Below are 25,341 nucleotides of genomic sequence, written 5' to 3'. Positions count from 1 at the left end.
TTCATCCACTATTAACTCTCAAAGGAGACTGCTTAGAAGTGAGGCACAGAACTGGAAAATGTGGAAGGTTTATAATCATCTGCTTTCCCAGTAAATTTAAAGAACATGTTCAAGTTGAGCAGGCATTTGAAGATTCCTCTGAGGCTGACAGCTACTTCCAAGATGTCCAGTGTGCTTGTCCTCTCATTTCTTTCTGTCATCACCTCTGGCACCATTTTCTTGTTTCTCTCATATGACCCAGAATGGCTCTCAGAGTCCCCCTGGACAGGGAACAGAAAATCTGACTCAAGTATGTTAAAGCTGCAATGAAAGAACATTGCACTTCATCCCCAACATCACAAATTTTCTTGGTAAGGCATTTAACATTTTAGATTGTAGTTGCTCCTGCTAAAATTAAAAACTTCCTTAATAATTTAGTTCTCTCTTTAGATTCAAATCCTTATTTTACCTAATCTTCAAAGTAATTGCAGACTGTATCTTGCCACTTAAGTAGGACTTAGGGTTAAGTGTCAGTTCAAAGCACCTATGCTGCCTTGATTTTAAAGATCACTTCCACTTAGAGAGATGTTCTCTTTTTCTGGTGAGTACAGATTGCTGTTGAGTGTTTGGGTTTTTTGCCCCCACTTTTTTCCCCCAGACTACATCCAAATAGCAAAAGCTTCCACCTACCACTCTGACTTATTAAAATAATACCTCAAACCCAAGCCAATGTGCACTTTCCTTTATTTGTAAAACTCTGAAGAACTGCAACTGTCTGAAATACACACTTCACCCAAAGGAAACAACTTTTAAATGTACAGTGAAATTGAGTCCCAATTGTGGATTGTGTTGTACAGTTTACATTTCACATGGTGTCATAGAGAACTTGATATAATCTCTATATATACATTTTTAAATACTCTTCCCTTTAACTTCACTTGAAGCCTAGTAGGGAAGTACTGTAAGCCTTCCCATAGATTTCATAAATGGAGGCACACATTGGAGCCTGTGCAGGATCCCAGTCCACCCATATTTCCAGAACCCAACTCTATTAGCAGACAGCTGCAATCATTCCACATCAAACACCCAAACAACTTCCAAGAAGGAAACTGGCTTCCTTAATCCACACCAGCATAGAACTGGTCTCTTCACCGTTACAAAGCAACTTTGAGATACCACCGTTCACGATGGGTCTTCAAGCTAACGCTGGAAAATCCTCAGGATCATCAGGATTTGGAGCAACAAGCTGCACCTAGAACGGAAGAAAGGTCTTCTAAAAATGAATGCATTTCGAAAGTATCTGACAGCTATATATACATATTTTACCCTCAAAAGGGTTCATTCTTCTACTCAAATGCTACTACAACTAAATGCTACTTCTACTCAAATTGTATCCATCACTATCACAAGGCTTTCATAGAACTTGTGTCTACTATAATTTATTTTCAGTGTGAATGTTTTTATAATGCTCCCTGGTGAGGACCAGAAAGTCACAAGTTCTGCAGCACTGAATGAAGAAAAATTAGAGCAGTCTCAAGCAGAATACGGCATATTTTTAGAAGTAGAATTACTATATTTTTACGTTCTAGAACTATTGAACATATTGGGTTGTAGTTTTAATCTCTCCAATCTGTTACCATAAAGAACCTTTTTCTTCCAGTTGAAACAAATGCATTAACGCTTCTATATTATTCTGAAAGTTCCTGGTCTTAAATCATTTTAGTCACAGTAAAGTTTCTGTTACTATGAAGAATAAAGATACCATTTTCCAGTGTACAAATGCTTTTTTTTTTCCCCAAAGGAAAAGGTAAGCGGAAATTTTTTGTAATGGTTATATTAAACACATTAATTGTCCTGTAGGATCACATATTTACTGATCTCACTGTTAGTAAACAAAGTATTACTGTATCACAGAATTTTTTCAAAGAGATACAAGCCTTTAGTTATTTTAATTACTTCCCAATTTATATCAAAACTAATTGCATCCTTTCCTCTAGTTACCATTAGAGCATCTAATAATCAGACCTTTTGAAATGTATGTCTTAACAGTTGTGAGCCTGAATCAGTATTTAATTTCAAGTAACATAATATGGGCCAGGAACTCAATATGCAGAACAACATACTACAAGACAGGAATTAAAAACAAGTCTGTCACTACATAAATCAAAATTCCACACAGACAGGGGCAGGACACACACAAACACCATCAACAACAGTAAAAAAAACCAACCAAACAAAAAACCTCAATTGAACAACAACAGCACCATAAAATCCATTACCACTACTTCTGGTCGACGTCCTGTCTCTTCAGGTCTTCTGCCACGACCACCTCGTGCTCCTCTTGATCCACGGCCAGGGCGAGGAAGACTCCCAAAATTAATATCCAGCTGAGAAGTTATATCATTTACTGGTTTTCGAGAGACATGAGAATTGTCTTCAAAGTCTTCTTTTTGCAACTAAAGAGAAGATCTGGTTAAAGCCTACAGTTTTCCACATATGAACTTCTCCCCTCCCAGATACACATTCACGCTTATATTAGATGAACTAAGATAGCATCTGGAGTAGAAGACAGGCCTTAACTTGCACAGGATTTTAACACGGATGAGGTAATTGCAGCTTCCCAGATGTCTGGGATAGCTCTTTGTTGGCTCAGAGATTCCTGGTAACAAAAGCTTCTGTACCAACTCTGTAATAATGAAGAGGTTTGTCAGAAATATAAATCTATGAGGTTTTCAAAGAGACTAGAGCGTCAGACCTAAGCTACTTACTCCTACAGTTATGTCCAAATAATGGATAAAAGGCCATACCAAAGCTACTTAATCGATGTATTTATCCACATGCCTGCAGCTATGAGATTACTGTGGTTTTAACTGCATGTTCCTAATAGCTAGTGCATGTCAGACTATTGCCCAGCATAACTTTAATGGGGACTGTAGTAATGATAAAGTGTATATTAACTCATGCCTTACACTGATGAATCACTTATTCAGTGTCTAATTCAGGGATTTCACTTGCCTATGTTACACAGTTCCTGTACCTCCTGTTCTGAGTTCACTTTAACAATGTCTCTTGATACTACCAGAACAGAAACTTCATAGGCAAAAGGAACAGAAACTTGTATGTACTCCTCACACACCTGTCTCTTCGGACTTTGTGGAAGGTACTCTCCCCACCCCTACCTCTCAGAAAAGAAAGAGGGGATAAAGACAACTCTGACCTAAAAAGTCTCACTAAAAAGAAGGCACACTCAACCGTCTAAAGTGACTAAGCAAGTTTTGATACTAATATTATAACTAGAGAAAAGGTACATATTCATAAATGCATGTAGATGTCAAAGATCAAAGTTCCATTGTGCTAGACTGTAAGCACATACTTCTGTGATCCCATAAATCTGAAATCTAAGTAAGCTAGAATCTGAAAGAAGCTTCCCCTATCTCCTCAGAACTAGTAGTACTTCATGGAATTTCAATCTAAATAATATTATGGAGTAAAATTTACAGTAAATTGGAATGGGTGCACACTACAGCACCACAAGCTCTCCAGGGTTAGTTCTAAGAAGCAGAACTCAAAAAAACACACCCTAAAAATTCAAAATTCCTATCTCCAAGTGCACAATGAGATACATGCAAGTGTACACTGGCAAGTAGGCTAAACGGGATTCAAACCAAGGAAAAGAAGTGTATAATAAACCAAGTTTCAAACCAACTTTTTCTAGCAGCATTACTAGGGACCTATACAGGTCGCAGCAGCTGAGCCATAAGGTAGAACAACCTGATACTACGTTTGTGTAGAAAATAGAGGTGATGATGTGAGACAAAAAAATTGAACACATAATTTAAAGCCAGTTTGGGGACATATGCCATTGTAGTGATAAAGCTTAGACACTGTTTTCTTGCCTATTCAGATTATACTAAAGCTAGTAGAAAAAAAATAGAGACGTTTTCCTAACCCTGGGCATAAAGGAGGGTATACAGAATTCCTGAGGCAGTGCTTACATCTTCACTATATTTTGACTTGTGTATCACCACTGCTTTGGAAGGAACAGTGGATTCTGGCTTCCGGATGTTGAATTCAGGCTTTGGTCGATTCCGTTGCTGAAGATTTTTCCACTCATCTAATGTCATTTCTTGAACCACTTCTTCCATTGGCTCTCCTTCAGCAGCTCTAGAAGTTTACAGTTTTAGAGTAAAAAACATTAGCTTGCAACATTCCAGGATAAACAAGAACACTTATCTCCAAAGTAAGGATACTAAACAAAACACTTAGAAGGTTTCTCACCAAATTATTGTCAATTTCACTTAGTCCTCACAGTAACTTCATGTGATATTTTTACATTAACAATTTACATAAATTTAGAGTATATATTTATGTACTCTTTGAAATTAGTCATATGAACAAATGTTTTCTGCAGCTTCCTGTATTAGTACTCACCAGTCTCATCCTGAATTCAAGCACTCAGATTCTAGACAAAATCATTCTGCCTTTTGACCGGCATATTCTTAACCCTACAGTTTAATAGTGGATCTACCCCTAGTAAATATAGCCGCAGTAAAAAAAAAGTGCACACAGAGCAGTTTTAAAACACCCAAATTGTAGGATTTCATTGCCTTTTACTGCTCAATGACAATATGAGATTAATTCGTGTAGCTTTCAGTCATCAAAAAGGATCACTACATGACGATCATACCATGGGATGTTACAGGTAATTATTAACATTTCCTTTGTTAATTTCACAAGATGCTTCCTTGAATTTTTTTGTCAGATGTAACAGACAAGCAGACAGTATTTATCACTTGGCAAAACCAGATTAATCCTAATCAAGTATCATTTGTCAATAAGTACAATAATGATAAGTTGTAGAAAAACACACAGAATACATCAGAGGCTGCCTTGCATATTTTTGAACTGTAAAGACAGAGGTTTTATGTCTGTAAGACACAGAGATAAGACAAGACACACAGGCAAAAAAAAACTTCTCTTCCACTGATGATGCTTGAGTACTCTTCTGCCACTTTTCTGCTGCTGATCACAACAGGCCTGCCCAGGACAGCAGCTTTTAGAATACTACATTTTGCATTTAATGATACCTATAGAAAGATATTACCTACTAACCAGCATCACATACAGGGAGAGCACAACTTCCTACACCATTGTAATGGTCTGCTGCATAAACAAGTCAAATACCATGACTTGTACAGGAAAGACCACACTTATTACTCCAAGACGTTTGAGAAACCATTTCTCCTTACATAGAAAACTGTTACGAGTTACAATAGCAGTTGGAGTTGATTAAGTATTTCCCTAACAATGACTTTTCTAGGAAGCCCATTCATTAGAACCTGTCTTGTGGGAGAATGATTTATTTGATTTTCCGCATTCAGTCATAGTTCCACAGTCCTACCAAAAGATTGTAATTTCCCTAATGTAAATATACAGTTTATTAGGTGCAAGCTGGAACTTTTTTTTATCATGGAAAGAGTCAAATTACAATCAGTGACTGTGTGTACTTTGTTTTTAAATTTGTACAAGCAACCCATTGGAATACACACATATTTACACACATTTTTTGGGACTGTGCATTATAGAACTAGCCTATATGGGAACAGGCCTGGTCCTTCTTCTTCCCTGATTCTGCAGCAAAGCTTTCATATTTCTTGCCAGTCAAAATTAAACAGTATTTTTCTAAACACCCAGCATATGAATATGAGAAGCAGAATTGAACACTAAAGCAGCCCTTAATCTTAGTTCTAGGATTAACACAAGTTAGTTCTAAATTCACTTCACAGAAGAATAACAAATACAGAAGACCCGCACTACACGCCTGCCCCTCTGATACGCCCTTATGCCCTGTTGTTTTGAAAATTCTAGCTTTATCAGCCAGAAATCGAAAGTTAAAAGACTGGTAAGCAGACTGCAACTCCCGTCTCATTATAATGTGAAACTGTATCAGAAGGACTACTAGGGAAAAAATAGTTTACTGAGTTACATAAAAAGGATACTGGTGAAAGAAGCAGCTGCTTCTGGAAACACATCAGCAGATACTGTTGCACCTGTAAGAGCACTAAGAACGTATAGCACTAAAAACATTTCAATTTCTTGTCCTCAAGAGTAAAAAGCCAAATCACTTTTGATCAATTATCTGAAGCTTCAGTTTTGGGAATAAGTGTTAGAAAAACAAGACTAGTAGTAAAAACTCAGAGAGATTAAAGAGAAACATAACTAATAAAAGTGTCTCTATTAAACTGAGTTAATTTTTTCCAAAGCCACTATCTCAGTAAATTGCATATCTGAACTTTAGGAAGTCTTTTTCCCTCCTCTCCCATGAACCTTTCACCACATTACAGAGACAATGCTTCAGTCCTTGGCAAGAGATGCAGAAAGATGCAGAACTGATAGCAAAAAGTACTTGAGAACTAGCTCACAATATTTCAATTTGCAAAAGAAAGCCAATACTGTGAATGGGAGTTTAACAGTGTAAAGTAATATTTATGCATTTTCTCTGGCACAAAGATTGCACAAAAGAAGGGCAATAGTGCAAGTATTCAAGAATACTGAATGACTTCTGATTCAGTGGTACGAGACACTAAAGTGACCCAGTGATTTGAAAGCAAGAAACCAAAACAACAATCACCAGAAAGTCCCAAGAACAACTAGAAATATGTACACTCAGGCAAAAGTATCAGCCACCCAAACACAGAAAAAACCACTAACAAGACAGAAGCTTTGAAAGAGGCACCTCAACTCCCTGGATTGTGCAGGAGCACTGCACTCAAGTATCTGTTCCTTCAACAATATAGTATGCATGGTAAGGAGTCACATCAACAGTTTTGTTTGGAACAGATATTGTTGGTAGGGCAGAACAACATCTCAACTGAATAATGTCTACTACATGGGAACAGCTGAGAAGTCCACAACAGCACTGCAAGATACAAGTCTAAAACACATGATGTACAATGGGAAGCCTTTAAAGTAATGCAAAGGAAATATACATAATGCTAAAAAAGTTTTGCATATCCATGACATTAAGGCAAGACATCCAGGAGAAAAAAAAACCTAACATAGCAGCTTCTAATTTTCTAAGTATTAGAAAGACTGTCAGGGGACATTGAAAACTCCATTAGCAGAGTACATTAAAATCAACTGGACAGGTATCAAAAGCAACAATTAAAACTGGTCATGCCTTGGGCCCAAAAGACCCCTTTCAGGTCTAAATTGCTATGATCATAAGATAACATGAAGACATTTGACCACACAGCAACTTGATCTTAAAAAAGCAAATAGAGCTATTTCTTTGAAAAGTACACATACATCAAAAACATCCACTTGCCAGTTCCAAAGAAAATACTTGCAGATTTACCTGCAAACATTTAGTTTTTTCAACTGCAAAATTCAGTTTTGGTTTTTACTCCAAAGGATGGTTTTAATTTCTAGGTTATTAGCAGTACAAATTTGTTTCAGGATGTCAAGGCTCCCAAGGGGAAACGCTTATGAGTGAAGCACAGCAACAAAAACCTGCATATCACATTTTGGACAGAAACTTAATTGCACCAAGTTATTTTGGGCACCAAGCCAGAATGGAAGTGCATCCTGTACATTACTTTCTACCTTCTAACATTATCCATTTTTAGTAATTGCTTGGTGTGCGTTTTCATTAATCAAATTAATAAGCTCCTTGGCACACAAGCAGTCATACTCACAAAACACTGCCAGTAAACTAAGTACAACCTCTGGACATGAACAAACTGAACTTACAATGAAAGTCCTACCAAATCACTAAATGAGAGCCTTCAGTAACGGTTCCTACTGCTTCAGTGTCTCTAGTGGATAACAATAAACCTTTAACTATGCCTTAATTACTATGCAAAATACCTTTGCTTTTTACCAGAAGGAAGGTAAATGGAAAGGAGTGCCATTTAGCTCAGCTATTCAGCTATTATTTTCATATTAAAAATAATGACAACAGGTCTCTCACAGGTTAGTTTTTGTATTATTCAGCTGCACAAAGCAAATGCTTAGCCAGCTTTTATAAAGAAGTTAATGACAAGAAGCTTTCCCACTAAACAATATTTACAAGAGCATTATCACCACCTATAGAAAAAGTTAAAGTTAGATAAGGTAAGACTAAACAACAATTGTACAAACTTACTATGGAAGAAAAAAAACTGAATCAAATACTTATGAAGCTCTGGCCTGATCTATGAACAGCTCTATGCCCCATTAAACAACAACAAAGAACAATAAACAACAACAAAACAAATAAATGAATGAGATAAATTGCTAAAACATCTTCAAGATAAATTGTTAAAGCTTCATATTACATAACCAATATGATATATAGTTCCACCAAAAACAAAAACTATTATGTGAGAAAAAATGCAAGAAAATCCCACAAGTTTAAATACAAGCTCTGCAAATACCTTTAGGAAGAGCAATTGATTAGCCCCTGTGTTGTACTGAATAAAACAAAAAAATCTAATTTTAATTGGTCAACACAAGCGTGTTACATTGTTTGAACTGTGAAGAAAAGTTCAGCCAAAAGCAGTTGTGAGGAAAGCTTATACTTCTGCACTGCCTGTGTATTTTATACAGGGTTGAGGTTAGCTTTGCTTTTGCAGCAAAAAAACCCCCCTATATTAGCATGTAGTTTGGGATGATATAACTAGAAATAAACATTGCTGATACACTCAAGAAGATTTGAAGATATGGGAAAAAACACCTTGATTTACATCATACAAGTATTAAAGAAACTCTTATCCTGCAATACTCTGCAAATAGAAGCTCAGGAATGGCAAAACAGAGTCCTAAAGACAAGACCCCATAAGTCACAGAAGCCCACAGAACCTCTTTTCCAGAGTTGCATGGAAATTAGCCAGTACCACATCAGAAAGCTACACACCACCTTCATGTAGACTGGTTATTCGCAACTTCCAAGAATACATTTTTTTACTTGCAATTTTAAACGTAAACACCTAAGACTAGAAAGAGAATGAGATGAAACAAACCCAAGTCTTCAATCTCTTTCTCAACACAAGCACACAACTGCAATAAAGCAATATAAAATAAGTGGTTTCATTGCAGTCACTGCATTTTAGAGTCAAAATGAGAATGCTTGGGCTGCTGCTAGGGTCAAACACAAAACCCGGTATAATACTGAGGCTGTAGCAAAAGCAGAAGGTAGCCTAATTTGTCTTATCTGGACAGCAGGGGCAACCTAAGCATGTAAGTCCTTTAAATACATCCTGAAGCCTGAACACCATGTCCTACCAGCTTTTGCTTTCAAACATTAAAACAACATTTCCATCTTGTTAAGGTGTACGCCCTACAACCATCCCTAATGACCTAGGCACTATTCACACATTACCTCTTGTTTTAAAATACATAGGGCAACCAAGCTGACATCCCCCAAAAGATAAGTGCAGGGAGATTTATGTAACTCATGTTTTGTATATAGATTTGTATGCCTTCAGGACAGTATTTATTGCCCTGAAAGGAGTACACAGTGCAGAATTTTGTGCTTGTAGGTTACTTGCTTTTTTGAATAATTTGAATTTCTGTGAATTAATCTTAAAAAAAAAAATACAAACAGGAGCAAAATCTCCAGAAAGGCTCCCAGTCTGACTGAATACCTAGTGATCTCTGAGAAAGATGAAAGAGTTAAAGACAACTCGCAAATTCTGCCAGAGGCCTTTTCCACTGTACACACTTCTCATGCCTTAAGCTCTACAATGAACAGACATTGGGAGATATCTACAAAGAGTTTGAATTGAAGTAGAAACAAGCACGAGCATGAAACAAGCAAAGGTACCAGTAACAGACAAAATCAAAATTTTTAAGAAGTTGAATAACTGTTTTCATATTTAGCTAACATAGTGCATCAGTGTACCTACACTGCCCATCTGATTTAAGTTAGGCTAGGAACATTTTTTCAGTCATAAGTCATTCAAAGACAGATTTCCCCACGTGTATACACCTTTAGCTATATATTAAAATCTACCCTAAAATTAAAAGAGTCTTACTTTAAGAACATCTTACAGGGTTAAACAACCTGAACATATAAAACAGGTTTTGTAGTCTAGTTAGCTTTATAATAAATAAATTAATCCATATCACTAATATCTGGAGTTGCTCCATGAAGTAAAAAAGGCTTCACAGCAACAGAAGAGGTTGACATACTGCACTGACCATCTTTCACTCATTAGGAGATATGCACCACATGCTATTTAATTATTCATTAAATCTCTTACTTAGACAAGACTGTCCAGTTATTTTTCTTAAGCCAATGTTCACTTATTTGCTGTAACACTGATTAGAATGAAAGCCAGAAGGCAACAGGCACATTTCTCTCTCAGTTTCTCTACTCTTAAGTTTACTGCATTTCCAGAAATTTTTTTCAAGTTCTACCATGGCCTCTCATGATAACAGTGATTGGTGAATACAGCCTTAGAGTTGCTCAGTCTATTTTAAATATGTTTGTACAATTGCATGGGCACCTCGAATACCTGCTGTCAGAGAACATGAAAAAGCATGGTAGTTTCTACAAATTAGAGTTAAAAAGGTAAAACATAACATGTAGCTTCTCCTTAAATTATCACCAAATCTTAGGAAGTTAAGCATCACTGTGCAATTAAATGCAATCTCCAACTATATAAATCAAGCTTTAGTCAGAATTAGGGACATATTTTCCATACTCACAAATGCAAACAAAACTTTTCCATTTTTAAATATGTGCACTACCAAAACTTCAGAGTTCACATTTTAAATGTGCCCCTCAATACAAGTACATCAGTAAGAGTTAATTGTTTCCTTTGCATTTAGAAAGAAAATATTTGTCTGACTGTACTTGCTCAGAGGCTCTCCTTCAGATGTCCCTGGCTGTTCAGGACTGTCCACGGTCTCCTCCACAGATGCAGTGTGTCCCTTCCCACTAAAACAGTAAGCAAACAAAACAAAACACACACAAAAAACCAAAATAAAACCACAGCCTTCATGAGTCACACTGGCAAAAAACCAAATCAATACATTACTTTTACCAGAATTCCTTGGTAGAGAAGAAAAAAAAAAAAAAAAAAAAAAAAAAGGGAAAACTCTTTGATCATAAGCAGAAAGATACACTAAGCGATTAGTTGAGCTACTAACAAAATGAGTGTATTTTAGGAATATTGGGAAAAAAAATTATTCCATTAAAAAAAATTAAAGCATTTATGAAGATGAAAGAATTCAATCATGAACACCAGTCATGATTAGTATTAGTTGTCAGTATAACACTGACATTTGGGGTTGCCTTTTTGCTTCTTTTAAAAAATTAAAGTTCGTATTTTCTGTTACATGGACTTTAATTCACTGTCAAATGACAGCAGGAACTTATTTTCATTCCAGTAGCAGGCATACATATTTAAAACTAACACCTTATGCATGATTAGCACAATTGGGACACAGACATGCTTTTAGAATCATTCAGATAGCTTTAATTTTATGTCACTTCTACCACATCACAGGAAAACATTGGTATAAATTCTGATGCTATTGAACTGGAAAAAAACCCAAAAAAACAAACCTTAACTAGCAAGAAAATATGTAAGCGCCAATAAAAGGGCCAATAAATACCTAGTAAGTTTATTAAGCCTTCCCTAATATCCTACAGAAGATAGTTTTCTGCTAGCTACTTTTGTACTATCAGTTCAGAATAACGTTAACCTAGCTGATCCTTTGAAAAGCCAGGGTACCTAACCAATCTAGTCTTAATATGAAATTCTGTAGGAGGGAGAGAAGTTAATACAATCTTTCAGAAGAATTTGGAACATCAAGACCAAAAAATTATTACACATCGAGGCTCTATTTTTCAAACTTTTAGCATGATTGTCTGAATCCATTAAGTTTTAAAATTAAATTTTTATTTTAAAATAAAATCTAATTTTAAAACAATTTTGTCAATCAATGTGTGTGTGGCCAAATATATTTGCTATAAGTTCAAGGCACTGCTTTTTCTCCATCATATATCAGCCTTCAATTAAAGAGTTCTAGATGTGTATGACAACAAAACTACTTTCCAGCTACTGGAAAGAGCAATGTACTGCTAGGTACAAAGAATGGGCAAAAGCCAACATAATCAGTGAGGTTTTACAAATCTGAACACAAATCAATACCACTGAGATATACTGACCAAGAGATATACAGAACTGAATGGAAAAGTCCTGATTTTTTTATCTCAAAGTGGCCATTAATCACATTATGCTACTGATTTTTCTAGCACTTTAAAATATACTTCCATGGTACAATCAACTCAATATTATCTTCAGAACCACACTGAAATGTACTACAGTTTTGCAGTTTAGAAATTATCCATAAAACTCCAGAAAATAAACTGGACTTTAAGCCCAGTAACAGAGCCTGAATCTTAGAATTAGCATTTTGGAGCAATTCCATTAAATACCAGAGTCCCATTTACTTGACTGTTGAGAAAAGCAATAACTTATTTCCATTAAAAGACAACTCAGCTCCAGTCAAAAGATTCTGGCTGTCTTAAGTGAACAAACATCATCATGCCTTTGCTTCCATTTAATCTTATCATCATGAAGGAGCCAAGTTAAAAAAATATGACATATTTGTATCATCTTTATGAATGATATGACATACCTTGTATCATCTTTTGTTCTGTAGTTGCGAGCTCCACCTCCACCCTTTTTGTCATCTGCTTTCACACCTCTAGAGAGGAAAACAATTCTATGAGTTTAAGAGGTTTTTTTCCTTTTTTTTATGACCTCAAACTAAAACCAGTATTGACTTTTTTCCAGCCAACCTGGATATGGAAGGGAACAGAATGCCTAAAAGACAGTACTGCAGTGCTGACTATTATTTACTTGTATACCAAGTAAGAAACAGCACACAGAACACTTACGTTTTATCATTCCCACTTTGTCTTTCAGGTTCACGTTTTCTTCTTTGGTCAAACCCATCAAAACTTCCATTTAATCCACCACCTCTTCCTCTACCTCTCATTCTGCCTCTTCCCCCACCACGTCCTCTTATTGGTCTTTCATAGTCTAATCTTTCCACTGGTCTAAGGAGAAGGTAATTAGTCAGACTTTTGTTTTTATAGAACAGTTAACAAGAAGAAAAAAAAAAATCATACTGTTATGTTTGTGCACCTATGGGACACATCAGTGTATAACAGCTACAGCACAATTTATAGAGTGCATCTTTATACAGCACACACTACAGCTGTTTTGGTTTTGTCATTGAAAATGGACAAACTGAACACTAGAGGAATTATGACAGCACACAGAAACAGAAAGATCAGCAGTCATCAACACTGAAAACATAACAGAAACTAAAGAAAACATTATAAAATTGTCAAATCTTCACAACTTTATCATGCAATAGCTCCACCATCTACACCCATATTTATATGCAACTGCTAAAAATTTCAGACAACTTGTTAAATATCAACTACTGTGGTATCAAGTAAGAACAGCCACATTCTGAAGCATTAAGGGTTTAGGTGGAATCTTCTAGTACTTATGAAGAAAGCAAAATCAATATGCATTCACTGTCCAAGCAGCAAATTCTAGTTTGCAGCCTCCTACATATTCTGCAAAGCCTGGTATGTGAGCTCAGAAACTAACATTATAAATATGCTGCTGACTAGGGGGTACATTTTCAGATCTTTACATTTTTCAGCTTTTCCTTGTATTTTTAACATTCAACAAAAATGTACCAATGTACATGTACCAATTGAACCCCCAAGGAAGCTGAAACTACAGCTCTTACAGGCATGAAGTAAGCAGTCTTGCAAAAACCTGCACGCTAATATCCTCTGTGAGGGACCTTAGTTCTCTCTGCAGGATACATACCGTTCCACTGAGAATTCCACTTCTCTTTGTGCTCCACAGGGACGGTATTCCCTGAAAGATGGTCTCCATTCAGTTTTGTCCTGTTTCCCCTCTGTGCCTCTGTTACTGAACCCTTGTTGTTCTCCCTGCCTGGGTACTCGCTTTGGGCCTACACAAACACACGCAGGGATTACTGACAGCTCAATAGTAACACAATCGCAGTTACCAAACTACTGACTGAAGTGAGTTGGCTACACATCCAAACCCAAGTCCACCAGAATATTAAAAGTCCTTATAGCTAATGTTGCCAGACACTGTTTCTTTGAAAGACATGTACTTATTTTACCTTCTGTATTGATGAACCTGCAAAATACTATGGGTTTTGACACAGTCAGAGATTTCCAGAAAAGATAGTCTAAAGAAAAATCTCATTTTGCTCACAAGTCACAGAAAAGGAGAACAAAAACTGTTTCTCCTGTTTTCAAGGATCATGAAAGAGTAGTATACAGGATGAGGTGGAAAAGCTTCAATGGAAAAGACTAATTTAAAGCAGCAGAAGCAATGCAGGTGAAGGAAAGAGAAGGATCCCTCACAGATCGGTGTTGATTGTCAAACAGCACACCTCCTGCCAGATGAGCTCACTTTAGAAGTCTAAGCCTCCAGGTCCTCTAAGCTCATGGCCACAGTATCAAACAACTAGCACAGGGTCACCTCCTCACACTGCTGCTCTGTGGAGGAAAGCACCATTCAACTACACTAAAGGTCACTGAGTTCAGCTGGCAGAGACCCAAACAGTAAGTAGAAAGACTTCAACACCACTAGTTCTAGAACATAAAGATATTCCAAGATAAAATATACTAAAGATTTTAGACTTTTGTTCAGCCATTGTTGGGGTTGAGGAGGATTGGGTTGGGCAGAATGAATGGAAAGAAAATGTGAACTGTAATAGAAAAAACTGAAGTTTTACACTCAACCTGTATACATCTAGCAGAAGATTAAGGTTCTTTATGTGCTTCCTTTCCCATTTTCCCAAATTCTGTTCTCTATCGGAGACTAAGTTCTCCAGAAGCAAGCAAGCCATTTTGTCTGCTAGCCTCTATGTTTAAACGAACATCTTTTTCAGCCAGCCAACAGTGTAAGTCATTCAAGTAAGGAACAGGAAGATTGGTCTCAAACAAAACTGAGCTACTGTTTCCACAAGAAGTATTGAGCTACTGTGGAATGCTGAGCAGATTACCAAACTCAGGTTAGTGGACAAGTCCTGGCTACCTCTGTTGCTAGAACACAGAGAGAAAAAAAGGCTATTTTATGTCACAATATTAATATGTAAATTAATTCATAGCCCCAGAGAAATGTTCATACAAGAAGATTTTTGATCAAAGCTTGGGTGGTGAGGATGAAGTCTAATACCATTTGTAAAGAGAAACTTCAAAGAACTATCCACTTGGTGAATGTGGTAAATATAGCTTTTTGTTATGCAGTAAGAACAGTCATATTTGTAGAGAGAAGATCATTTCATATGTGGTGCAGAAGCAACTCCAGCTTTGCTTTTCTTTAAACTACAAACCACTTGACATAATACATTCCAGTAACGCTCTCTTCTCAGGTTTGGAGTTACTCAACCCTTAGAGCACCGAGCATATTTGCACTACCCAAATTATGATGCCATCTCTGCATAAAGGACAACTTTTGAAATCAGTTTCTGAGTAAGCTTTTCAAATCAGGACAGTTTAACTCAAAGCAAAATTATAGAAAATACAGAACAGTACATGCTGTTGGGGAAACACCTGTTCTACACACATCTCAACTAGACTACCAACCATGTAAGTGCTAACTCTAAATTGGAATTTTGCTGTGGAAAAAATTACTACTAATTTCTGGCCTCATTTTAGTTCTTTTGTTTAGATCTGAATGCACAACAATGCATAGAAGACTATGGTGTTATTTTTGATCCTCTCTCATTGGCTATCAGAACCATCAGTTATTCTAAAAAGATTCCTTTGGCAAGAATGTAGTAGTAGAAGACACCCACCCCTACATACTTAGTATTAACCTCAATTTCACCTTGAGATTCAAAGAGCTCCTTCAAACTAGCAAAACAATGCCAAAAAAGAAGACACAGAAGTCATTTTAAAAATATAGTGTCTCGTTTTATTACCCAGTACTTCTTAGAAGTAATGCAAAACAAATCTTGCCAGACATGTATATTACATGTCAGCAGCACTGAGTGTACTGGATGGAGCCGTCTGTTCTACTCCAATTTGAGTGCCGGGCTATATCGTTTTAATTCTAACAGGTGGCTCCATTTACTGCAGATGGATTTTAAACACTACAAAGACTTTTATACAGGTAGTAAGCACCACAAAAACATCTTTAATTGGTTTGACAGACATGAAGTAGTGGATTAAGGCAGACCTGTATCTCTCTGGTAGGACAAGTCACCCTTAGGGCAAAAGTTCATGTGACCTGCTTGTGAATCAGTTCAAAAAGACAGCCCGACTTTCAGCTCTGCATGTAAGTGCAAACCAGACTGGAGCTAGGCAGCAGTGATAGCACAAGTTCTACAAAAAAGAGGCCTCTGCTACATATACGTCCTAACACAGACTCAGTTTAATTCACAGAGCTCAAGGCCCACCTACCCTACAGGTGACAATAAAACAAGGTAACAAAACCAAGACAAAAGATGAGCCATCTTGTATATCACTTACAAAGAACTGGGGTACACTTTGAATGCTTGCTAATAACTACCTCCCCAAATACACCCCAATTTTGTCTGCTTGCTTGTCTGTATAATCTGGTAAGCAGGTTTTCTTCAAAACCACACAAAAAAAAAGGCTTTGGAGTTCTGTGGATCATCTCCTTGAGGCCTTATAAACACAATTCTGAAAACTGAAGATCACTCTTTCCTAGCTACCTAGTTTAGCCTCTCTTTAAATTGGTTTTTCTGTGTCTTATAATTACATCTTCAATCTGTATTCACCTGAATGTGTCCCACCATTCCCCACTTCACCACAGCTTTCCTGGATCAGCCCAGTCTGTTGGCTAAGCTGCCCACTTTCTAAACTGAGGAATCAGAACAGAGATCTGCGTTTCAACAGACCTAGCTTTTTTTCGTTCCCCCCCAGAAGAAGCAGCTGAGCTATTATTAGCAGGAAAGAATCTGTAAATACCAAAATTACCAGGTACTAGAACTAGACAGTGCTAAAGAAAAAAAGCTCAGTTTTATGAGATATTGTTAAAACTCTAAATCATACAGAGCAAATATACTTAAGTAGTTTACACTTTCCCCACAATAATACTCCATTATTAGTTTTGCTAACTCTGCAGCACTTAGATAAGAAGACTTTCTAGAGAGATGTTTTTAATAAGTATATACACAGAACTTGCTACTGGAAAAGCAGAACTTGTATTTTTATAACCTGTATTGCTTGTTTTCCCAGACACTGGGTATCTGTTTATTAACAGATGGATATGAAACAATGCAGCAAAATCTAGCTGCCTTTCCAGTGTTGCTGTCTAGCTCCCAGCAAGTTCCTCCATCAGTATAATCTATCCTCTACATATCTCTCTAGGTTTTGTGGCTCTTCACTAGCCTGTACTGAGAGAGTGTGCTCTCACCTTCTTTACATTTTTCATTTAAAACTTTTTTTTGTAGAAAGCCTTGATTTCAGACAAACACCACAAGGAGTCCAGCTTGCAACTGCTATCAGTGACTATAAGCTACAGTAGAAACCGCGTTGTTTCTCCCACTTCGTAATGTAAGGATGTGACAGTGGTAGCTGGCATGCAATTCATAAGCTGAGAGAGGTAACTGCTTACCAAGAACAAATGGGAAAAAGAGTGTTTGTGAAAGAGTCACATTGACAGAAGACTCCCCAGCATAAAAAGAGACTTCTTACAGATCTGAGATATCGAATTACATTTGTTGCCTGAATGGATAGACCTAGTCATTATGGGAAGGAGTGTGATCACCAAAAACATACAAAAGGAGCTAAAAATAGCAAAATTGCAGAAAACCACAGTCACAAAGCTGTGGAGTAAAATCAGTATTAATCCAGAACTGAGGCTTGGGTTTAATCTATAAATAAAACAAAAAACAAATAAACAAAAAAAAAACCAAAAAACCCCACCCAAACAAGAAAGAAAACCAAAACAACAAGATAAACCAACAACCACCACCCCCCCACCCCGCAAAAACAAAAACAAACAAACAAACAAAAAAAAAAAAACACGGAGGAAACCCCTTCCAGCTTTGAAAGACGATCCTTCTTCCCAGTATACTTCAAAAGGACAAAGTAGACCCAAAATAGGTCCAAGACTATGGTAGAAATACCTTGCCCAAACAAAGCAAAAATGAAAACAATTGTGAGGAATTTTTTAGGCACAGTAGGGTACTGAAGACCCCAACTACCAAGGCTAGGGCAGTTAAGTAAACCATTGAAAGAAATTATCAAGGCATAGAAAGTGGAATTGGAGTCTGGAGAAAGAAAGGATATTCCAAGCTGTAAAAGGAATACTAGTTATAGATCACATAACTACATAACTCAAAGTAGAACTGATTCTTAAACAATATGATAGACAAACATTGTCCACTCAAAACACAAATTGTTCTGAATTAAAAATAATTAATTTAATTATTACTACTTTTAAAGAATGTGATATTTTGAATTCAACAACTCTACTATTTGCTCCTAACAGTGAGCTGCATCATGATTGCTATGACGTGTTTCACTCCAGCCACCTATGGGCAGATCTGCAAAATCAGCCTCTAGAGACCTTAGATCTTATACTGTTGCACGGTGGATCTCCATACTATGCAAATGGAAAACAACACAGAAACTATGCATTGGTGAGAAACTTTGAGGCACTTGAAACTGAACCTCTACAACCGCTGCTGATGACCCAAGAGGCCAGATTAATTGCATTAGCGAAAGCAGCCTTGTGGTGACATGACTAGCAAGTGCCACTATTTATACTGAGTCTAAATAAGCTTTTGGAGTGTCATGCAATGGGTATGCTATGGAAAAAATTAGAGTTTTTGCTTCAGCAGAAAATAATATTTCTGCAGATAATATTCCTGTAGTACACTCTTGAGCTCATACAAAATGCTCCAACAAAATTAAAAAAAAAAAAACCTCAAACTTGTAGTCAGATAGGTTTATAATGGCCTGAAGCTTAGGAGCAGTATACTTCGGAATATCATGCAATGTCAGGAAACAGCTTTCACCAACATCTAAGGTTGTCATCAAAAGGATTAGTGTTTGGCAAACAATTACACCTAGGATCAGCCTCTTGGAAATCAGTGGTCAGCCCAGTATGTTAAATAAATGCAAAAAAACTTTGAGAGAAAAAAAAAAAAGTACGGTCAATGGAATTACTGAAGTATTAATTAGGTATTTTTCACAGAAATCCAAACTACAACTTAAATGGAAGTGGTCACATACTACCCTACTATGTATTTACTTTACTGTTAAAGCTTTAGGATATTATGCCTGCTACTTGTAATAACACCCTATGTGACATTATGGATAGCAGTCAAATGCTTTGAAAGACTTCATGAGTTCTGACAATAGTGGGAAAGCATGACAAAAACAAAGAGAGGACTGTTGTATACTGAGTTCAGTTAGCTGAATTCTTTTATCTAAGTAGTTTTGCTTAGCACAAGCAAAGTTCTGAAGTTTTAGGCCACAAGCTGCAAATTTTCACCTTGAAATGCTGAATAAGTCTTGTACTCCTGTTCAGCTACAATGAAAGGAGGCTCTGAGACCAGTGTAAATTAAAAGATTAAGAAGTCATGGCTACCATCAGAAGCTGCAACCCATCCAGATAAAGACAGCTACAGAGAAAGAATGTGATATGAACAAGAAGACTCCAATGCATGTATTGCATTATAATGAGTCATATAATGCATGTATTAAGACATGCATGCAAGGTGTGTGAAGTGTGCAAAAAATAGGAGCATAGGTTGTAAGGGTATAAAATCTCAGGTATTTCTTTGTTCTAAGTCCCTCTGGTGAGGCACCTAGCTTGAGCTGTGTCTGTTGCAGTACCAAATTATTAATGTTTTTTCCCCAGAAACTAGATGTCAGCTGTGGGAAGCCTAGGGTGAATAAACTTCTTTAAAACTTATACAGAGGCAACTGATCTTCCCTTACAACAAAACTTCATAACTGGAACTAGTAAAAGGCAATTTATTCTCACTCAAACACTTATTTTGCTGTTTTAGAGATTTGAAGAATTAAGACTCCAGAAACAATTTCACTTTTTTCCCTTTAAATGTGTGTGATTCTAATATGAAATTTCAAACAATAGCTTCAGCTACTGCAAGCAACACACCAAAGAGACAGGCAGAGTTAGACTCTGTCCTGTGCCATTTTGTTTTCATGCATGCCACTACTTGCTGAATTACAGAATTGCCTACTACAGCTTTCCTCTAGACAATCCTTATGGCACTGTAGCTGAAAGAATGCTATCAGGATAAACTATTAAAAAATAAGGAAATTACAGTCAGTCTAAGGTAAAACTCCATAGAAAATTCAACACCACTTTAAAACCACAGCTAAAAACTCAAAAGTGTACTATTTAGGAGCTACATATAAATGTTAACAGAGTCATCATATGTATATGAAAGAAGAAAACCTTTTAGAAGTATTAGCAACAAAGGTTTAGAGATTTCAAAAGAACAGAGAGTATTACTGCATGATCAACAAATTTAATTTTCCTGGACTGGTAAAGAATGCAAGCTCTGCAACTGGGACTTTTGAATAAAGAGCTGGCAAATGCAGTTTGGTCACTGCGGTAAGAATGAACTGAGTTAACATCAAGTGGTGCAATTACAAGAGCTGCAATACCTACAACCATCCTTTACCCAAATCCTCCGCTAATACAGTCTAAAAATCATAGAACAGAAGCCAGCAGAAGAGAAAAAAATACACCTTTAAGGTCAAAAGTATAGGTTTTGGTAGACAATGAAACAGGAGTCCATTTTCCCCATAAAAAGCAAAGCTTAAAAAGTTGCCTCCTTATAGCTGTGCCATTTCCTAATAAATAGTTTGGATTCTAAAGGTCAAAGTATTGCATTATCTGGCAAAGTCCTCTCAGGAGGTTTGCTACAAATTGAAAATATCTCCAGAAATTTAGTAAAACCTCATTGGAAAAACTCAGTGAAAATTACATTTAAAAAAAAAAAAAAAAAAAGCTACCTTACAGAACTTTGTCCAGTCAAACATTAAAACATAATACCACAGAAAAATCTCTGACTACTGTAAAACTTCTTATATTGCAAGACAGAAGACTAGATGTGCTTTGAATCTTTCTAAAGACCCTTTTTTACAGATTCAATATGCTTAAGAAATAATACTAGAATAAAACAAAAATTGTGAAACTTAACAAGACTTTTTGTAGTCCAAACAGGCAAATACCCTAGCAATTAGATAAAACAGCCTGGAGGGGTCCAAAGTAGGGTTATGAAGATGATCAGGCTACAGAATATCCAAAAGAAGGCTGTGAAGGTTATGAAAAAGTTGGTGAGCCTGCCTTATGAGAAAAGATTGTCCTCTTCCCTGGATCAGGCTTCATACAAGCCACATCACAGTACCGAGGTATTTGAAAGGCTACAACGACGAAGGTTCTCTTCACAAGGAGCCCCATGAAAGTGAGTGGCTACAGTGGGGACAAGCTGCACAAGAAGAGATTTCGTCTGTGTTTAGAATGCCTTTCTGGTGCTACCTTACACTGAAACAACCTTCTCAGGGTTAAACCCCCATCAAAGAAGGCTTTCAAAATGCAACTCTACAAGGTAGCAGATGAGGTCTTCAAGGCTGCCTTTCCTAGGAAAGGCTGGACCAGGCCATCCCTCCAACATAGCCTTTCAACCCTATTCTGTGATGATTCCAAGAACACTAGTTCAATACAGTGAATTCCATCATCTCAACTGTAATACCAGCAGAATCTGATTCTGCTGTTCAGATGGGTCTAGATGCTATTTTTTGCTGTTTAATTACTAATAGGTAGAATGAAGTTAGAGGTAGTTATGCCCAAAATCAGGGGGAAAAAAATCACTAACTCTAGAAACAAAGTCTTAAGTTTGGTATATTTTTCTTTTTTTTTTTTTAATTAAAAGTTTAGCAATTAGTTTAACAATTTAGTAATTTTATTTGATATTATTTCTTTCCCCAAACAGAGGTGTACTCGTCTAACAATGCATCTGTTATTAGAAGCTATGCCAAACTGTGAGAGTACAAGGAGGCTGGTCATTCTCAATTGTCAAGTTGATAGCCCCCTGAATCTTATATAAAATACAGAAGTTTTGAACCCTGTGTAACAAACCAACTTTGTATGGCCCCAATAAAGAACTGACCCATTCCCTTCCAAAAAACCTCAAGATTTTTCTCGCAACATGCCACTTACTTAACATTTGTCAGCTACATCATCACTTGTGTATTTACCCTAACTCAGAGGGTTCTCTGCCATTCAGAGGAGACTTGCTAAGACAGCACATTCAAAGGAGAAACACACAGTCAAGACCAAGTCTTGACTATCCACACTGGTTTAGCATCTTAAGCACTGTACTTTTATAGTCCTTCCTTCCTAACAAGCCTAAGCCAAATACACAAAATCCCAAACAGATACTGTGTTTAAAGAAGAAAGTGTGTTTTTAAATATAGAAGAGAAATAACTCTTCTTAAAATAGATCTTAATGCCCTTTCACTAAGGGTACTGTAGTCAGCAGTCTTTTCTCCATTTTATATCTGCTAGAAATTGAAATAAGGTGCACATGCCTGTTGTCTCTGCATGAGAAAAAAGATTTCTTAATACCAGGGTTGCAGAGAATAGTCAAAGACAAGCCACAGGGCCACTGTGTACTGCCAAGAATGGTGACACCTATAGGCAAGCAGGAGGTAAAGGATAGTCTTCACATACTGCCATGGGAAGTTACTGATAATCACCAGTTCTTGTTCAAGAACTTTTTCATCACAACTTGAGACTTTGCTGTTCACTGAGCAGACTCCTTCAACTTCTGTTGATAGCCACAGTAAATAAAGTAACATTTAAATAAAATAAGCTGTTATAGTCTGAGTACTGGTCTTAGGAGACCAAGTTACATAACTGCAGAGAAATCCTAAAAAGACTAGATTCATATAACTGCCCATAAAGACAGTGACAACTTGTTGATATCTTCCTCTACAAAGGCGCTCATTATCCCGCACTTATTTAGCTTTGAAGACTCTCTGCTCCACAAACTGCTAAAAACGCATCAACTAACTGCTGTTGGGAACAGTGTAAGACTGACTGTAAGCCTAAGCAATAGAATTCGTAGCACTCCCAACAACTTGATGGAGCAACAACCTCGATTCAAAGGCCTTTTCCGAGGGCATTAAAACACACAGTACCATTACTGTGAGCTCAACAGGAGATTTTACTACACGAAGAAAAAATCTTAATAACAGATTATGTGTTAGGCGTCATTGCTTCCTACAGGAGAATGGGAACTTAGAATTCAAGAGGGTGAAACCAGAATCTTCTGTGCAAAGATGCTCAATTTTGGAAACAATCCACCAGTTCTAAGATACTTTAGATACTGAATCTAGCAACCTGAAGCTCAATACCGAGTAAGTAGTAACACTCAGACTCACTAAGACTAGCAATCCGCTCCAAATGCAAGAAGCTATAGCCCACGAAGCCTCCAGCTGCAAAGAGGACTGTGACAGACATTTTTAGTACAAAAGCCAACTGACTCCCTCTTTCCCCAAGCAGTATTACGCATCAAAACCTAGCAGCTGACCATTCCTGAACACCGGCTGAAGAGTTACCCCATTCAAAGGCTGGTTCACCAATGCAAGCTCAAGGCAAAATAAGCACAGATCGCTGTAGACGTTAGAACTCTGAAGTCACTGAAAGGCCAGAAAACTCACAGGTACCGAGAAATCACACGCCTGGAAACTTCAGACCCTGAAGGATACTGCCCAGGGTAACAAGAAAGGAAAGGCAGCAACAGGGCTGATAAACCAGCATGAAAGCTGTAGATGCCGCAGCGTAGGAGTTGATGCTCTTGCATTTGTCTCTTGGGGATATCGCTGAAGTTTTTATTTACATATTGCAAGGCCGCCTCGGCCGAGAGCGCTCGGCAGCATCGTGTCAGGACCTTGCCCACACGTCACTGCTGTCTCTGAGGGGACTTTCAGGTGCGTTCAGCACGACGACCCCACAGGAACCAGGATTTTTTAGCCCTGCTATGAGAGCGCTAACCCCGCCACGCCACGACTGCCGAGAGGTCAGCGAAGCGCGGAGCCCGCAGCCACCCCCGCCGCGCCGCGGGGCCCGCACCGGGCACCGCAGCGCCGGGCAGCGCCTTCCCAAAACCGGCCGCCGGTCCCGCTCGCCCCCGCCTCGCCGGGGCGCTGCCCGCGTACCTAGCTGCCGCGGCGCCGCAGGGGAGGGCGCAGGGGAGCTCTCCAGCTGCTTGCCCTCCTTCTGGGTCCCCCTCTTGCCGCCGCCCGCCCGGCCGCCGGGCACGGCTCTCCTGGCGACGGCCGCCGCCTCGTCGCGCTTCTTCCTCTGCTGCTGGCGGCGCTCGGCCTCGCGCAGGACGTCGAACGGGTCCGACTCGTCGTCCAGGAGCTGGTAGAAGCGATTGGCGACGGAGCACCCGAAGTTCTCCTGCATGACGGCACCCACTGGGCTGCCCACCAGCCCCGTCATCATCCGCGCGGCCACCTCGCCTCCCCCGACCGCCCCCTGCCCGCGCACCAGCGGCCGCCGGCACCCTCCCTCAAGGCCGCCGCTGCTTCGCGGGGCCGAAACACGGCGCACGCCGGGCGAGAGCAGCGGCAGCCCGACCCACGCGCCGCCCCTGGGGCCCGGCCCGCCGCAGCTTCGCACAGCCCCGGCCGGACCGCAGCAGCCAATGGAGGCCCACAGCGCACCCGCCACCGCCGTCCCCGCCGCCTATAAGCGCGGCCGAGCCCGCCCACCGCCTGCACGCGACACCGGCGAGTAACAGAGCAGCCAATCCCGGCACCAGGCTCCGCCCCGCCCCGCGTGCCCAGCTGCGGCCAATTACCGTGTAAGACCGGAGCTGTCAATCACAGCCGTTAACCAATGAGGTGCGCCGCTCTATTATTCACCAGGTGGGAGCCCCGCCGGCCTGGCAGCGCCGCCCGTGTGGGGCCGTTCTCCGGCAGCCGCGCCTCAGACTCGGTGCCACCGCAAACGGTGTTGCCACGGGTCTTTCGGTACAACATACATCCTCGAACAAGTGACACCAACGACAGAGGCGCTCGCTGACACTGGGAGTTCCCCCGGAGCTCTGCTGTAGGTGGCCGACACGCTTGGATGAGGTAGCCGGGTCCGAAACGCCCCCTTGCAGCGAGAAGAGCAGCGGGCCCGTCCGGCGCCCGCAGCGCTGCGCGGGGCGTGCGGCACTCAGCTCAGCTCGGAGAGCTGCTCCGAACAGCCACAGCCAGCGTGGGGCTCCCCGGCCGTCGCTGAGCCCCCGCGGTGACAGATCTCAGTGCAGCGCGCCTGTAGGGGC

The 25,341-nt window shown here is 39.0% G+C and overlaps 1 protein-coding gene across 1 annotated transcript; it reads right to left on the bottom strand.

Moving 5' to 3' along the window:
* Positions 1-718: 718 nt before the first annotated feature.
* Positions 719-24,743, bottom strand: HABP4 (hyaluronan binding protein 4). The gene is made up of 8 exons (XM_041399460.1): positions 24,221-24,743; positions 13,830-13,977; positions 12,875-13,036; positions 12,613-12,681; positions 10,820-10,903; positions 3,975-4,143; positions 2,259-2,435; positions 719-1,231 (listed from the first exon to the last, which is right to left on the bottom strand). Exons 1-8 carry the CDS (start codon positions 24,510-24,512, stop codon positions 1,175-1,177), a joined length of 1,158 nt encoding a protein of 385 aa, XP_041255394.1. The 5' UTR covers positions 24,513-24,743; the 3' UTR covers positions 719-1,174.
* Between the last annotated feature and the right edge of the window lie 598 nt (positions 24,744-25,341).

Source organism: Onychostruthus taczanowskii, unplaced genomic scaffold (genome assembly GCF_017590055.1).
Source record: "Onychostruthus taczanowskii isolate IOZ18803 unplaced genomic scaffold, ASM1759005v1 scaffold160, whole genome shotgun sequence".
NCBI classification, from domain to species: Eukaryota; Metazoa; Chordata; class Aves; order Passeriformes; family Passeridae; genus Onychostruthus; species Onychostruthus taczanowskii.
Note: the sequence above shows the minus strand (reverse complement) of the source record. Positions and strands in the feature narration are given on the sequence as shown.

What these genes read in the sequence shown, in the direction of transcription:
- HABP4 (XM_041399460.1), bottom strand. Translation starts at nt 24,512, where the DNA reads ATGATGACGGGGCTGGTGGGCAGCCCAGTGGGTGCCGTCATGCAGGAG. An exon ending in CAAAGTGGGAATGATAAAAC is followed by an intron (nt 12,682 to 12,874) that starts GTAAGTGTTCTG and finishes TTTCCTCTCTAG; the next exon opens with AGGTGTGAAAGCAGATGACA. An exon ending in AGTCAAAATATAGTGAAGAT is followed by an intron (nt 2,436 to 3,974) that starts GTAAGCACTGCC and finishes TCTTCTCTTTAG; the next exon opens with TTGCAAAAAGAAGACTTTGA.